Source organism: Chironomus tepperi, unplaced genomic scaffold, assembly GCF_022539635.2.
Source record: "Chironomus tepperi strain 1889 unplaced genomic scaffold, CSIRO-AGI_Ctep_v1 contig_354, whole genome shotgun sequence".
Taxonomy (NCBI): Eukaryota; Metazoa; Arthropoda; class Insecta; order Diptera; family Chironomidae; genus Chironomus; species Chironomus tepperi.
In genome coordinates, this window is record NW_027226476.1 from 116,772 (window position 1) to 132,845 (window position 16,074).

The following is a 16,074-nucleotide window of genomic DNA, read 5'->3' on the forward strand; positions in this document are numbered from 1 at the left end:
ACAAGAGTTGGCAAAGACAAGACAAAACAGTGGTTATTGAAATTTAACTAAATATGTAAAGGCTATAAATGAGTAATTTTTGAAGGGTTTTAATAAAAAAATTTTATTAAAAGCCTTTTAAAAGATTTTATATTTTTATTTTTTATATTATATAATTACAAAATTTCTTAAATAGAGCTTTTTGTCGATTATTCGACTGCTTTCAATAAAATTTCCATTTCTTTTTTTCTTTTCCTTATCTTTTTTTAAATATGCATAGGTTTTTACTTTATTTAAGCTGTACTCTGCAATTACCAGCAGTTACGCTTTAGAATAAATTTCTAAAAAAATTCTAACCAATAGATCTCAAATCTAAATAAAATTCAACTAAATTATTTGTTTCTTCTCAAGATTTTCGCTTTAAAAGTGTTCATGCCTAGCAACATTAGCCAGTATAAAACTTCATGTTCTCCTATCATGTCTAACATGTGTTAATGCTTTCAAAGTACAATCTCAAAATACCTCATCTTGGTGTTCATAATATAATAATTAAGTTATCAAGATTTTGAAGCATTTACAGTCCATTAGTCTTCTTTCTTTATCATTTTTTGTTTCTTAATTCACATTAAAGCATATGTTGTATGTGATTTTGCTTTTGTGCATAACTAAGTGTACACATTGTGTGGCAGCATTTTCCTTATTCAAAATGTAAGACAAGAAAATGAGAAAAGAAAGAAGACAAAAACATTTTTATTGAATGAACATGAGATATATAGTAAGATGATGAGAACGAAGAGAATAATAGAAAATCTTCTTACTTAAAAATAGATATGAATATTCACATCTCGAAGCTCATTCAACCACGTGCTCATGATGATTATATATGAATGAAACATGAAATTAGTGTCAATTTTAATCTCGAAAGAATATGTCTTTTATACGTAATGATTACACCCATTTCAATTATGTAAATTACTTCAATCAACATTATCGTTGTTAATGAATTAATATATGATAGATATGAAAGCTTTAATAGGTAAACTAAATTGCAAGTTGAATTGTATCCGGATTTGTGAAATAATTTCAAATATTTTAACCTTATAAACGAGCTGATATATTTTTTTGTTGAGATTTCGTATCATAGTGACATGCTTATAGTTGCAAATATATATTGGGAATGACTTTCAATACAAATTTTTGATTTGCTCATATCAATAAGTCTCTTACACAGTATCCTTACAAATGACTTAATTTGAATAATATTACATCATGTTTTCAACTTACCTATACACTTCTTATTGTTTGTAGTGTCAATTTGTAGTCCTGGATGACATAAGCATTCAAATGAGCCTGGCAAGTTATTACAAATTTGTTCACATTCATGATTTGAATCACATTCATTGATATCTGCATAATTTTATCGTAAAAATGAGATAATACATTGAAAGTTAATTAAATGAAGCAAGAAAAAACAAGAATGAATAGGAATAAGAGGAAATGACTAGATGAATATCGATCGTGAAGTAACGAAATGAAGTGGAAAAGTTTATCTTACCATGACATCGCCTTCCATCGTTCTCATCAAGTGTGTAACCAATATAGCATGAGCATTGGATTCTAGGATCTACATCATGCTCATCAATAACCATTCGGCACTCATGGTCACAACCTCCATTATCTGCATCACATGGCATGGAATGATTCCTTCTTGATTCTATCTTCATCGTTGTTGTTTCAATGCTTGTTGATTTTTCAATTTCATTATGATCGTGATGACTTGCCGTTGTTGAAATTTCATTATCTTGTGAATGACGATGCTCCTTGTGTTCCTCATTTTTTCTACCATCATCCTCACTTTCGCCACCTGATACATTTCCGTTCTCATCGCTATAATCTAATGTCATGACATGCCATGAGGAAGAAAAAATTTGTGGAACGAATAAAGAGAAAAAAAGAAGAATTTTCTTTTGTTAGCATAACTTTTCATAAATAATTTGCATTCATAATTTATTCAACACAAACTTTTTTCCGCCTTTTTTCTGTGTCTATACACTTTCAGTTGAACTCATAAGAGAACAATATTAATAATAAGAACAATAATAACAAGGAGGTTTTTTCTTTTCCCACTTTGTTTTGTGGATGTTTTGTTCTCATAGTGATAAGAGTAAAAATTTATATTCGCAAAATCAATATTTTTATAATCCATTGAGGAATAAATACTATTTTTTCATTCTTCTTTGCTGTTTTACTTTTATCCAAAACTTTTTGATCTTATGGTGGCATTTTTATCATGTTGATTTTACAGCTTTAAAGACAAAATTTTTCTTTTCCTCATCCTAATTTTTCCTCTTTTCTCTTCTTCTATTTGCTGTGCTCTGCTGATATAGAATTTTTAAAAAAGTTTGCATCATCTCTTTGAAAGAAAAATTTATGCTATTAGAAGAATAAGTCGAAAGAAAAGCTAAGAAATGTTAAAAAATCACTCAAAAAAGCTGAATTTGACCTCGATTTTTATTTGGGATGAAAAATCAGTAGGAAAAGCCGAATTTGGACTCAATTGAGAATTAAATGTTTCAAGCATAAATTTTGGCGTGTTTCTTTTATATCTCTGGAATTCAATCGGCAAGGTTAATGACTTCTCTGTTTTTTTTTTTTTTTTTCATATTACTTTAAAGTCAAACAGATTCTACCATCATTAGAATTTAATTTTACACAACAACTCAATTGTTTTGAGAATTAAGCTTTCTCAGAAATTCATGTGGAAATGTTTAAACTTTAAATGCTTTAAAATGATTTTTGGAAATGAATTTGTGAAAGTGTTATGTAAAAGTTTATTCTGATTAGATAAACAGAAGGAGACTTAGAAATTCTTCTTTAAGCAAGAATATTGTTAACATCAAAATAATTAATAAAAAAATAATTTCTTTAAAATGGATAAATTTTTTAAAAAATATTATATTTTACAAAACTTTTTTAAAAGTATCTTATTTCAACGGTAAAAGAATACATTGTGGCAACAAAAGATTTCTTTCTTAGAGTATTTGCAACGTTATTAAATATCTTTCCGTTATAAAAGTTATAAATAAAGAAGCTTTTATATAACTTAATATTCAATTTCAAGGATTGTAATGAGCTTTTCATAGATAACCGTCAAACTAGAATAAAAATTTCTTATTTTCTGATTTTTTTTTTAAATAATTACTTTGGAAAACTGAGACGATAAATTTTTATCTGAAGGAGTTGAAACTTAATCTTTGTCGATTTATATTAATTATCAAGAATAATGGATAAAAATGATGTTTGCTTCAAGCTGTAGTAAAAATTGAATTAATTCAGTTTACGCTTTATTGAAGAAGAATATTAATTAAATCAATAATATTGACAGAAAAGTTAGATTCGAAAACTTTTCCAGCATAAGTTTGCATCATCATTTGAAAGTAATGATGACTGAAATTTGTTTTGTCATGAAGAGTTTTCATTCAACTTGATCTTTGAAATGTTGAAGATATCGTCCTTAAATACATTTTTTATTCCTTTCGGACAAGAAATCAATCTTATTTTCATGGAATAACTTAATGGCAAACAAAATATGAAAACTTTCTTATCATTTTTCATGGCCTGTTGCATTTTGGAAATTTAATAAGAATAATAATTAATTCTTAATAAGAAGTAAAGTTAAGTTTTAAGCAAAGTGAAAATCTTAAAAAAAATTCTTCCTATTTAATTTTATCAAAAACATGTTAACGCTTCCTCCGTTATTGCGATATGTTACAGGAAAATGATGAAGCTTTGAAATATAAAAGAAATAATGTTTTCTGATCTAATGAGATATTGATGCAAGAGCAAAAATCTAGTTATACTATAATAAACAATCTAAGACTCTCAAGGGTTTTTGCAAACTATAAGGAGCTTATAGTTGAACGAGTTTTCAGCCAACGCAATGTTTCGTTATTGAATGATAAACTTTTCTCTATTTTTTCTCTCTTTCACATCGTTTTTTTTTCTAAATTTGATGCAATAAATCAAGATTTCAATGTGAATCCAATTTTCTTTCAATGCCACTTAGAAGTAAAAATTCTCCCATTTTTTATGTTTTTTTCTGGCTCTTTGAGAAGATTGAAGGAAGAAACTTTTTATTCCTTCTTACTGTCTAAATGTTACAAAAAATAAATTTTCAGCAAAAAGTTTTTCTATTTTCTATTACAAAGTACTTATGATACATTTATTTGTTGGAAATGTAAAGCAATTTATGACAATCTGACATTTTTAAAAGATAGTTACATAAAACAATGTTCAAGATAGGAAAAGTTGGACAGTTTTGGGTTATGAAGAATATTCTAAAAATGTTTTTTTTTTTAAAGGACTATCTTACGCGTATAATTGTAAATATTCAGAACATTGCTTTAATGAAAAAAGGATTAATTATTTTTTAAATGAATTTTTGCCATCAAAAATTTACAATAAAGACTGTTATTATTTTTCTAAGAAAAAGCCATCAATCTTTTATATCAAATCTCTAATTCAGTTTTTCACAAAAAAGCAAATTCTCCAAACTGTTCAATTTAAACTGACACGTTCATTTTTTTTGCTACAATAGAATTTTCACTTATTTTCCTGCTTTTCAATAGTTTAGCAATTTCTCAAAGTACAACATAGAAATAAAATAAAAATAAAGATGATAATCGAAGATGATTTCTTCGACGTGCAAAGACATTGAGACATTTCAAGTATCAGTTTCACAAATAAATTGATTTCAATTGAATGCGACGAGATTGAAAATTGTCTATGTGATACATTTATTAAATTGATACACATATAGAAGAAAAATAAGATATAATCATTCTTAACTATAAACAGTGCACAGCAGCTGTTCTTGTGTATGTTTGAAAAAAAAAATTCTTTAAAATTGTAAAATTCAAAATAAGTCGAAACAGCTGAGTAGAAGGGAAATTTCACTTTGTTATGAGAAATATTTACTTCTACAGCATAACAAACAGAATCGATAATAAAAGTATGAAAAGAATGTCTAAAAAGGTAAGAGATTGAATTTGTCATTTGTTGATAAATTCACTTCCAAAATTTTCTAAATTCCATTGTAATAGTCAGATTACTTTATGAAGAAATGTCTTTTAACCATGCATGAAACTATCGAGATTTATGAGAGATAAATGACATGATTTACATACATCTTATATTTGAATCAGGAATTATTAGAATATCTAGACAAGCCCAATTAGGTTATACATTTCCATCATATTTCAATCACATTCAATTAATACCTTTAGATAGACATATCTTTTGTTGAATTTGTGACCTAAATCAAATAATGCATCATTTGGTCACTTTCTTTGACTCACCTTCTCCTTCTTCTCCATTCTCTTCGTCTTCATCTTCACCATCATCGTTTATCGGCATACATCTTGGAATATCTCCCACCCACGATTCTTGACTGCAGAAAAGTCGATCTTGCTCTAAATTTTCTAATTCATAATCTTCATCGCATTCATAAAATGCTACAAGAAATATTTTTTCTCCCTTACGGCGTCTATAAAAATATAAAAAGACACAAAAATTGATTCTTACAAAATATATTCAATAAACATCATTTTTTGTTACTGGTTATCAGGATAGAGGTTTCTGTACTCATCTAATTATTACAGCATAAAATTAGCTCAAAATAATATTAAAATAAGAAACAATTTATAAGGCAAATACTTCAAAAGATGCAATATAATTAACATAATCTTCTCTCTCCAGTTTAAAATCAATAAAATTTCTTTCAATCTTTAAAATCTTGTTCGAACCTCTAATCCGAAACTTTATACCAATATGTGCGTGCGGTGATAAAATTTTTTTATTCTTTGAAATGGCAATACCACACACATGTTGATATAATTTTATCAATTTCTCTCTTCGAATCACGAACTTCTTACATAGAAATCATAAAAGCAATGTCATTCAGAAAAAATGTATCATCATGAGAATAATAAAAATAAAAAAAAAATTTATTTCATTGTGCTTGGCAGTTAAACTGCTTTATATGCGTATGAAAAAGAATAAGAAAGTAAATATAAAATATTCATTCAATTCACCTGTTGTATTTTGCTATATTTCCATTATTTATTGTTGGGGCTTTCACAAGACCCTTACTCATGCACGATAAATCCAATTTGGAGGCAAATTCATTCGTTATTTGCGTGTCTTCCTTTATCTCGTGCACTTTGCCTTTTCGTCGTTGATTCTTTTTATTGTCCAATGATGATTTATCATCGACTTCACTGGATTCTAATGGTGATAAAAAATAGGAATGAATAAATTTTATATAATAAGATTTTCCTCGAGGCGAAAACAACATGATGCTATCAAAGCATTTCTCACCAATTTTTTTTTTCGTAATACGTCATTTTTGACCCAAAACTCTAAAACTACAAAAAATTGTCGGTGGGAAAAGCTAATATCACTTTTTTTCCTTAATATCATGTTGTTTTCTCCTCGATTATCGTCATATTTCCGAAATAATGATAAAAAAGCTATAAAACTCAAATTGTTTTTGTATCGAAATCTTTACTTAAAAAAGTTCTTTTTCAACATTAATATGAGTTTTTCACCTTCTTTTTTATGTTCAAGGTTTAAAAGTAATTTTCGTCTATCTCAATATATTCATGAATAGAATTAAATTTCGCTACAATCTCTACACAATATATTCAAATGCAACCCATCAATCAATTAAAATTCCTTATCAATCGATCATCATATCACATCGCAAAATTTATTTTAACATTATTTTATTAAAAATTAAATCAACATTTTCAATGCTATGCTATACACAATTTACATTATTGTAACCAGATTCTTTTGATTTTTGTGTGATACATCAAAAATCATGTCAGTTAATTTATAATAATTAGAAATAATTGAACATTTTATGTTAAAAGGAGTGTCTAATGTAGTTTGATGTCGAGTAAAGTGATAAAGATTGATGAAGAATAATGAAAAATTGATGAACATCTGTATGAATTAAAGGTTAACATCAAAATATTTCTTCTTTTTAGGATTTGTTGTTGATAAGTAAGATAATTTTGAAAAATTCAATTTGAATCCATTAGGACAGTTCTTAGGGAAAAACGTTCGTTTACCCCTAAAAACAAATTAGTAAAATTGGTCAAGCATCTTTCAAATTTGTATAAAAGTAAATAATGATGCAGTTAAAGATCAGCAGCTATCCAAAGATTTATGAAATTAACGAGAATCGCAAGATAATTTATAGATTGAGCATCATCGCGTGACTTTTTCACATTAGTAAGGCTTCGCACATTACACGACAATGATGATGATTTAAGAGTTACATAAAGAAGAATATTTGCCACTATTTAAAATCAAAATCTTTAAATGCCTTATTTTCACGAATAGACACTACCATTTACGCCTACAACTTATTCTTCTCTATGTCTTCTTTTCTCTTCTATGTCTACTTTTTCTTCCACGACGAGTTAATTTATGATTATTTTACTGCTTAAGATTATTCTCTCAACACTTTGTTCTTGACTCAACGAAAGAAAAATTGTCTGCAAACAACAATAATACTACTAATAAGAATAATATTAACTAGAGTCACATCTCAACTGAGAAATATAGGAGAAAAGAAGAAGAAGAAAATTTCAACGCATCGCGTCAGACGGATCAAAAAGTTTTTGTCAGTCTTTTTCTTTCTCTCATTTTCTTTTCACGCTAAACGTCTGAGTCACGACATGGATTAGATTTTTTTATGAGACAATCACATTTGACTTAAATTGCTTAATTAATTTGTATAAAAAAATATCACACATGTATACAAGATGCTTGTTTATTGTCGTCGAGTTGAGTTAATTAATTGTTTTGGCAGTTTGCATCATAAATCAAGAGCGCTAGTGAAAAAAATTTATTTCTGTTTTTTTTTTGAATCTCAAAAATTAAATCATTCGTGGCAGCACGCACTTTTTCATTTTTCAGTAACTTTTTTTAATTTTTAATTTTTTTTTTATTTTTTTGACGGAGTTTCTAGTAAGAAAGTATACGTAATACTCCAGTAATTTGCATTATTATAGGCTTTTATGCCCATCTAAAATGAATATTTGTTAAATAATCTGATTAAGAGATATACAGTAGGAATATTATATAGTAGCATTTATGAACAAATACAACTGTAGCCTTAAAAGTCCATTGGCAGTTTTTTTATTCATAGAGCCTAAATATTTTGGCAATATGACATACAACAGTCTATGAATAGAATTTTATTCATGATACCTGATGAATTAACATTCCATTGAGTGGCTTCTATAGGAATTACGTAATTCTAGGTTTGCAAAAGACCATTTTCAATTATTGTTTTTCCAATAACGTTTTTGAAATTTAGCAAAAAACTATAAATTAAGTATAAATTTAATTAACTATAAAGTCTATTATGTTTCAATTTTCTCATGACTAAATAGTCAAGTAATGAATGTAGAGTCGATTCAAGTGAAGTGAAGTGAAGTGAAGTCGAGTCGACTCGACTTCACTTCATTTCATAGAAAAAAATTTTTTACCATAGAAAGTCATTTCTGAATGCGTTTGTGAAGAAGTTCAATTGAACAATTCGAAATTTACAATTTTTTCTCCGCTGAAATATTTACTTCACGCATAAAAAATTCATTCATTAAAATTATCTCTCTTCGAATTTTCTTACTTTATATTTCTGATATTTTTTAAAGGAAATTTAAAATTAATGTGATGTATGTCCATATTAATATCCGTAATAATAATAAAGACGACGTTTTTAATTCATTGAGCAATATGTCTAATAAAAAATATTAATCTCATATTTTGCATATAAATTAAGATTAAAATGGAAAAGAAGAACGAGGTGCTTGAATTGGAAATCAGATGAATTGTACGTTACGCAAGATTTTTTCTATCTTTAGCATCACAACTCCCAAAAGAAGGTCAGTAAAGATCCAATTCTAACAAGTTTCATTCAAAACGCATAGAAAATCATTTTTAGAAATCTCGAAGGCGTAAAAGAATGTGTGAATTCTAAATATACAAGTATCTAACACACAAAAATATTATCTATGTGAACTTTTTTATTGACATATGTCTAATCTGGCCTTACCTAAAAAGAGAATCGAGAAATTATTGACAACGATCACAAATCGTGATGAAACTTAGAATAAAGAAAAATGTATTGTAGGTCTAATATTGTAAATTTAGTTGAGTATGAATTTATGACCCATCTGAAATTTATCCGTTTTCGGATCAAAATGGAATTTTGAATTGGTGATTTAAAAAAAAAATTAAACAATTTCCGCTGGATTTGTTCTGTATCTGAAATATGTAATTTTTATTGAGAAATATATTTTTTGCTTTATTAACATATGTTGATGAAGACTTAAGTTGGATTATTTTTGAAATTTTTTTAGAACTCTATGAAATCAGATTTTATGACTGCGTCATTTTAAAATGATTTTCTGGTCTCTGTATGAAAATTTTATTTGAAGCACAAATAAATCTCCAGTATATGAAATTTCTTCATAATAAAGGAAATTCTCTCTCTGCGCATTGGCGCCACATTTTTCATTATAGTTAGCAATAACAAGTCAACGAACCGTAATTTTGAACTACGATACCGCAATTAGCAATAAAAATATATATTGCCGATGTAATACAAATAGAATTGGTCAAAAACTGATCGTGTAGAAGCAAAAAGGTAAAATAAAAGAAAATTGTTTATTGAAGATTACACGCTTAACAAGAGATCCACAGCCATATATGGTACGGATGAATAGGAATGTTCATTCAAATAAATGTTTTTGCTGTTGTTATCTCACCAAGCTCTGCTTATTATGTTATTCTTTACATATGAATAGAGACATTTCTCATGTGAACGTGTGTGAATATGCAGATACAATAAGTTTTGAACTAATTCCGTAAGCTTAACTGGATTTCGTTATTCACCATGAAATTGACAATCGCTTTTTCCATGGCACTTGCTCTCGTTTCACGTATGTATATTAGGAGGGAAATCATGTATTATATCGTCATGCATTTATTTATTTAATATTATCTTTATCGATCGAAATCCTCTTCTTTAAAAAGATTTAAAGTTAAAAGAAAAACATGTCATTTACAGCACCACTTATTCCACATGAACAAGCATTTGACACTTTATTCATACCGACAAATATAAGTTCGGATTTTCTCTCATTCTTTCTCATTTCCAACTTATTGAATAGTCTATTTCAATTAATTCTCAGGTGTCAATTACTTATTTCGATGGAATATCTTTTTATTTTTTTGCTTATTTAATTTTATCTACAGCCGTTCGAAAATAATTGAAAAGAAAATTTTCCTCATTTACCGAGGCATTTCTTTTATACGTTGATTTATTTTTGTATAATACAGGAGATTTCATGGGGGAAGGAATAGAAGATTGATTTATAAACTTATTCTGAATTAATGAGAATTTTTATTTTTATTTTATGTTAGAAACTTTTTTGCATGAAATGAAAATGGAACAAATTGATGTTTTTTGTAGTTGAAGTTCAATTAAAATAAAAAGCTGCTTAAATTTTTTGATGGTTTCTAAGGATTAATTCATTTTCGGAATAAAAAATCATTGCAAATGAAAATTAAAGGATTTTCTCTCAATATGTTGACATTGGTAAAGTTTGAATGTACAAAATATTGGTGTCAGATTATGTTTATATAAAACCTAAAAAATACACTTTAACTTTAAGCTTAATGCAATGTAATAATGGAATAATTTTTATGAAAGTTCTATGAAATTAATGATGTTTCAAAATATTCTATTGTCCTTTTATATAATATCACATATCATATTGTGAAATTGATACAGGTGTATTTAGAATACTCTGCAATATCATTTTCAGTCGTATTTAACAAAATTAGTATGGTAAATGCCGTATTTGACTTTTAGTGTTTGACTACTTCAACTTCTTGTTTTAATAAATTAAAATTTATGTGTATGTAGGAGAGAAAATATTGAAAAAGTTGAATGAATAAATTTTGGAATCGTTTTGCCAACTTTATTGCCTCAAGTTTAAAATTTTCTTATTAGAAAAATAGTGGCAAATTTTATAAAAGAAGTTGTAAGTGCAGCCTAATGAGTTCGAATATAAAATATTATCAAATGAATAAATTATTTCGAAGCAAACTATTATAAATTTAAGACCGATCCAACTTCTTAATATCTGATATCTTTGATCAAATCCTAAACCAAACTCCTGATTTTGTTATTTTATTAGTGATACCAAAAAGAATCTTGCTTAAAAATTTAATCAAGACATAAATTACAAAAATTTATTCATCACTAAGTTGTTCATATTTTTAGCGCATTTTTGAAATTTTTCTCAAAAAGGTAGCTTAATAAATCACTTTGTTCGTGCGTTCGTTCGGGCGTTCGGCTGGCGCTAAAAACTTTTTAACTAGACATCGTAGAGAGCTCGGAATGGTTTTAAAAGATCAGTTCCATAAAGTTATTGCGGCGCCGGGCATTTAAAACTTTCAAATCAACGCGTAATTGCTATAATTAACAATTTTTCATTTTCATTTACAACACCAAAAAAAACAACAACACGTTTTTTCATTGTTTTACAGTGTTTTTGGATGTTTTAACAGTGTTTGCTGAACAAAGTTTGAATTTTTTTTGACCGTTATGAGGTTTAAATTATGAAAATCCGTTATGATGAATGGATCTTCCTGGATCTCGTTTTGTGGTTCGAGAAGTAACCTGGATTCTACTGGATCTCGTTTTATGGATCGGGACTTATTATTCAATTACTGATCGCTGGGACAAAAATGCGCTTAAGTCCCTCGATCAATAACACGAGGACTTTTGTAATTTTTTTTTGTTATTCTTGATAAATAAACCCGAAAAGCACATGTTATGAAAATGATGGATAAACCGAAAAGCATTTTTGGTCACTTCTTAGTTGCGTGCCTTCCGGGAAATTGAAGCGAAAAACTAATTGGGATCGAAAAACGTAATATAAAATAAGTTTCAGCTCCAAGATTTGACTATAAATTTAAAATTAAACTGAAAAAGTTCTGCAAGAAATCATAATTTTGACCCAATTAAATTTTCCATTTCTTTCTCATAATTTCAATTTTTCCCACAGTTTCTCTTGTTTCAGAATTTCTTATCTTGACTTGTTGTTTTATTTCTAGAGTCATAATAAAAGCATTTAGCACATTTTTGACACTTGTTTCAAAAAGGTAGCATAATATTGCACTTTGTTCGATTATTTTTAAGAAATCTTAAACCATTTTAACAAGAAATCGTAGAGAGCTTAGATTTATTTTAAAAGCTTTTTTGCTGTTTTCGACTGTTACCTATAATTCGTGCAATGCTACTGTTGAATATTGTTTCTTCATACACAAAAATATAAAATCCGGCTAGTATTAAATTTTTTTAGAAGCATTTTTTTTTAAGTTTGTGAATTGGTTCGCATTTATTTATCATCAATTACTATGTAATCGATGGGACTTTGATATTTTTTTCTTCAAAATTGAAATTATGATTCTGTTAAAATTATTATTAACATAGGGTGGCCAGAGGATTTTTGCATAAAATCGGGACACTTTTGGAAAAAATCTAAGAAAATAATTGAAATTCCGAAAAAAATATTTTCAGTCCTGGGTTTGAACCCGGACCTCCAAAAGGAAAATGTTCAAAATTTGTCAAAAATTCCAATATTTTAATGGAGTTTTCGGCTTGTTAAAAAATCGGGACATTTTGAGGCTTTGTCGAGACACAGCAGCAAGGTAGAAAAGTACAGCAGCGTCCCGGCAAAAATACAGCAGATGGCCGCCCTATATTAACATCGTTACGAAAACATGGAATAAAAATTTGCATTTCTAGCAACTTTAAATTTAAATTATTATATAAAAGCTGAAACTTGCATTTGTCAAGATAGAAAATAAATTAACACCCACGATGAATTCTTTATTTCTGAAATATTAGTGTAAATATCATAAGAATAGAAATGCTTTGTCGTGACTTTTGATTATTCGTAATATGAATTTATTTATATATTCACACCGTTTTCACGTGTGAATGTATTGAATTTGTTCAGATTTGAAAACCCGTTTTTCTCAAACATATGCCAAGCGAAGCTCCTATCCACTGGAGCTTGATCCCTCCAACATAATCCAAGCAAAGCTTGGCCTACCCGCTGGAGCTTGATCCCTCAAAAATATGCCAAGCGAAGCTTGACCCGCGAGACTTTTTATGAAACGGTGTGAATATATCCGCATTGGGTTTCTACCCGATACACTAGTTATCATCTAGTTTTTTTGCAATGAATTTAAATTTCTGATAATTAGTTTGTTTTTGTCAGTTATGAATGAAAAAATAAAAATATTTCGAACCAACTGTACTGATTTGAATTTAAAAAAATAATTGAAAATGTTTTTGTTAGGTACTTCAGTATCGGGATTTGAAAAACTGATCCCGGGATTGGATGATGAAAAAAGTATTCTATTTATATTGATAATTTAAGAAAAATAAGATGTTTTTGGGCCGAATTTCAGTGCAAATGTAATACCCACGAAAGTGCTGAGCATTAATAATAGTTTTATTAGAAATTTTGGCCCATAAAAAATCATTTCAATTAGACAAAAATGTGGTTTAACTAGTAAATGTTAAGATAATGTTAAAAAATTTCTAGTATTTGTTTTTTCAAAGCCAAAGTCAAGACATCAACAATATGTTTTCTCAAAATTCCAATCTCGATAGATTTTTGAGATCGGGATTAGAATTTTGGAGATTCCCCGGAAAATCGCCACAGAAAGAAAGCATAATCAACACTTTGATCAAAATCATTACCAAAATTTCAAATTATAATAGTTGGTAAAATGAATTTGCCTAAATTTTTGAGATCACTACGCTTTAACATAATTTTAAGAAATTACATGCAAATATATTTCTGGAATTTCAAAATATTAACAATTTAAAACGAATTTTTAAAGAAGGTTTCAATCAATTTTGTTATTTGATACTGTAAAGCCTCAATTTTAACTTCAACTTTCAAAATTTTTGGCTGAAATTATTATATTATATTATTAGACATGATTTTTAAAGTGCGAGTCTTAAGCTTTTTTAAAATTTCAGACTTTAAAGTTGAAGTTTTTGTAACAATATGAAATGAATTTTTAATCGCGTAATTCGGGATCCCGGGATCGAAATCGCTAGTTTTTTTTGCATAAAGCATATTTTTATTTTGAAAACGTCTTTATGTAAAATATTTCAATGTTCTCTCGATGTGAAATTTTAAAAATTAATGATATTTTTCTTTAATACAATTTTCTATAGGTGACCAATATGTGAGTTAAAATCTATGAAAATATATATATAAAAAAAAATCACTACAATTTTTTGGTGAATAAATCATAATTATACATATAACAAATTAATATTTAATGGGAAAAACAGATTTTTTTACTGATTCGAATGCCTTACTCCTACTTTTTTTGTTCTCCATTGTTTTGTTGTTGAAACTTTTTTTTATCCTTCACTCTGCAAACAGTTTCTGTATTTCGAATAAAATGTTCGCGCAATTGCTGATGGCAAAGCATTGAAAGTTATTTCAAATAAAAACATGGTTTATGATTTAATTTTTTACTCGCTCGTATATACTTCCTGCACCATTGAATAATAAATAGAGGAAATTTTATAAAACTAAGTGAATTTATTTTATTACTCAGCCATAAGTTAATTTATTAACTGCAAAATATTGAGGATAAGTGAAATCCTCGGGATGCTCCAATTTTTTTATGACAACCGAAATTGAAACAAAAAATTACCAGGAGATGAATTGTCTATGAACTTCATTTCGACTAAGAATAAAATTTCCACAAATAATTTTAAATAAATACTTGGGAAATATTTATCAGATTCTTATTGTATGGACAATTTTAGCAAAACATTTAATTTTTTTGTCATTCCTTATTTTCGAAACCATGATAAATATGAATTAGACATTTTAATGATCCATGTGTGTCTCTTGATTTCATTCAATTTTCATCGATATTCTTGGGCTTGAACGAAAAAAACGTAAAATTTCTTCATTTTCAAAAATTGATTAATAATTATGTTAATTATGAATTTTTACAATAATAATTACTAAAAGTGATGCTTAAAAGTCCAACTAATGAGAAAAATGCCTTTAACTTCGAATTACTGAGTGCAAATTTCGAAACGACCATGCCATCTTATAATTTGAAACATGCAGACAGTTGCATTAGACAAAATATATACTGTTTTCTATTTCTTTTTCCACAAAAATCGCAAATTATTTTAAATGTATTGAAGTTTTAAGAAGTTATTAAACTTATAAAAAAATACATCTGGCTTTCTACACCTTAATCTAAAATACATTATCACCTTAATCTTCTTAAATTCTATCCGGTGTTTCATTTCCAGAAATCTTCAATATGTTTCGATTTTTTTTTATTCAAAAGTTTTACTCCAGAAATCTTCAATATGTTTCGATTTTTTTTTTATTCATTTAAAAATTTAAATATGTAAATTCAAATTTTATCGTGTTCAAATTTGTTGTTCTGTTCGTAAAACAACCGAAGAGTTTATCATTCTACTAAAATTTTTATTGGATTTTTTTGATGACAACAAATTTATTAAAGCTACTTTATGCTGTGTGTAAAAAACTGAAATTTTATTAGCTGTTGAAGTGATTGTGTCAAGTGTATGAAACAAATATCATTCAATTTATTACAATTTCTACAGATTTGTTGATCTTGTTACACAGTTTAACCCCAATTTAAGGGGTCAATAAAGTGTGAAGTATTTTATGCACAAAAATTTGTCAAGTTTTATTGCCGAAAATTCAAAACAAATAAATTTTAATTAAATTTAGAGTGAAATTTTTAATTCTAACTACCATAGTTAGAATTTAGAATCATATACTCAAAAAATCTGACTAGATTATCATTTCAATATTTATATTTAATTCAATGTTTATAAATAAAATTCAAATTCTCAGTGTATAAAAAATATAAAACTAATTTACCCATGTTTATATTATTGTTATCGTTGTGAAA

At 27.4% G+C, this 16,074-nt stretch overlaps 2 protein-coding genes across 4 annotated transcripts in view; one reads left to right on the forward strand and one right to left on the reverse strand.

Annotated features, from left to right (window-relative positions):
- The window catches only part of LOC139094244 (melatonin receptor type 1B-B-like), a 131,577-nt gene that overhangs the window by 82,518 nt on the left and 32,985 nt on the right, over positions 1-16,074 (forward strand). The window lies entirely within an intron of this gene.
- The window catches only part of LOC139094747 (fibrillin-2-like), a 43,998-nt gene that overhangs the window by 21,797 nt on the left and 6,127 nt on the right, over positions 1-16,074 (reverse strand). The window contains exons 3-6 of the mRNA XM_070645911.1: positions 6,072-6,264; positions 5,337-5,524; positions 1,535-1,873; positions 1,264-1,386 (exon numbers count right to left, since the gene is read on the reverse strand). Of these exons, the coding sequence (XP_070502012.1) occupies positions 1,264-1,386; positions 1,535-1,873; positions 5,337-5,524; positions 6,072-6,264 (843 nt within the window). The remainder of the gene's footprint in view (positions 1-1,263; positions 1,387-1,534; positions 1,874-5,336; positions 5,525-6,071; positions 6,265-16,074) is intronic.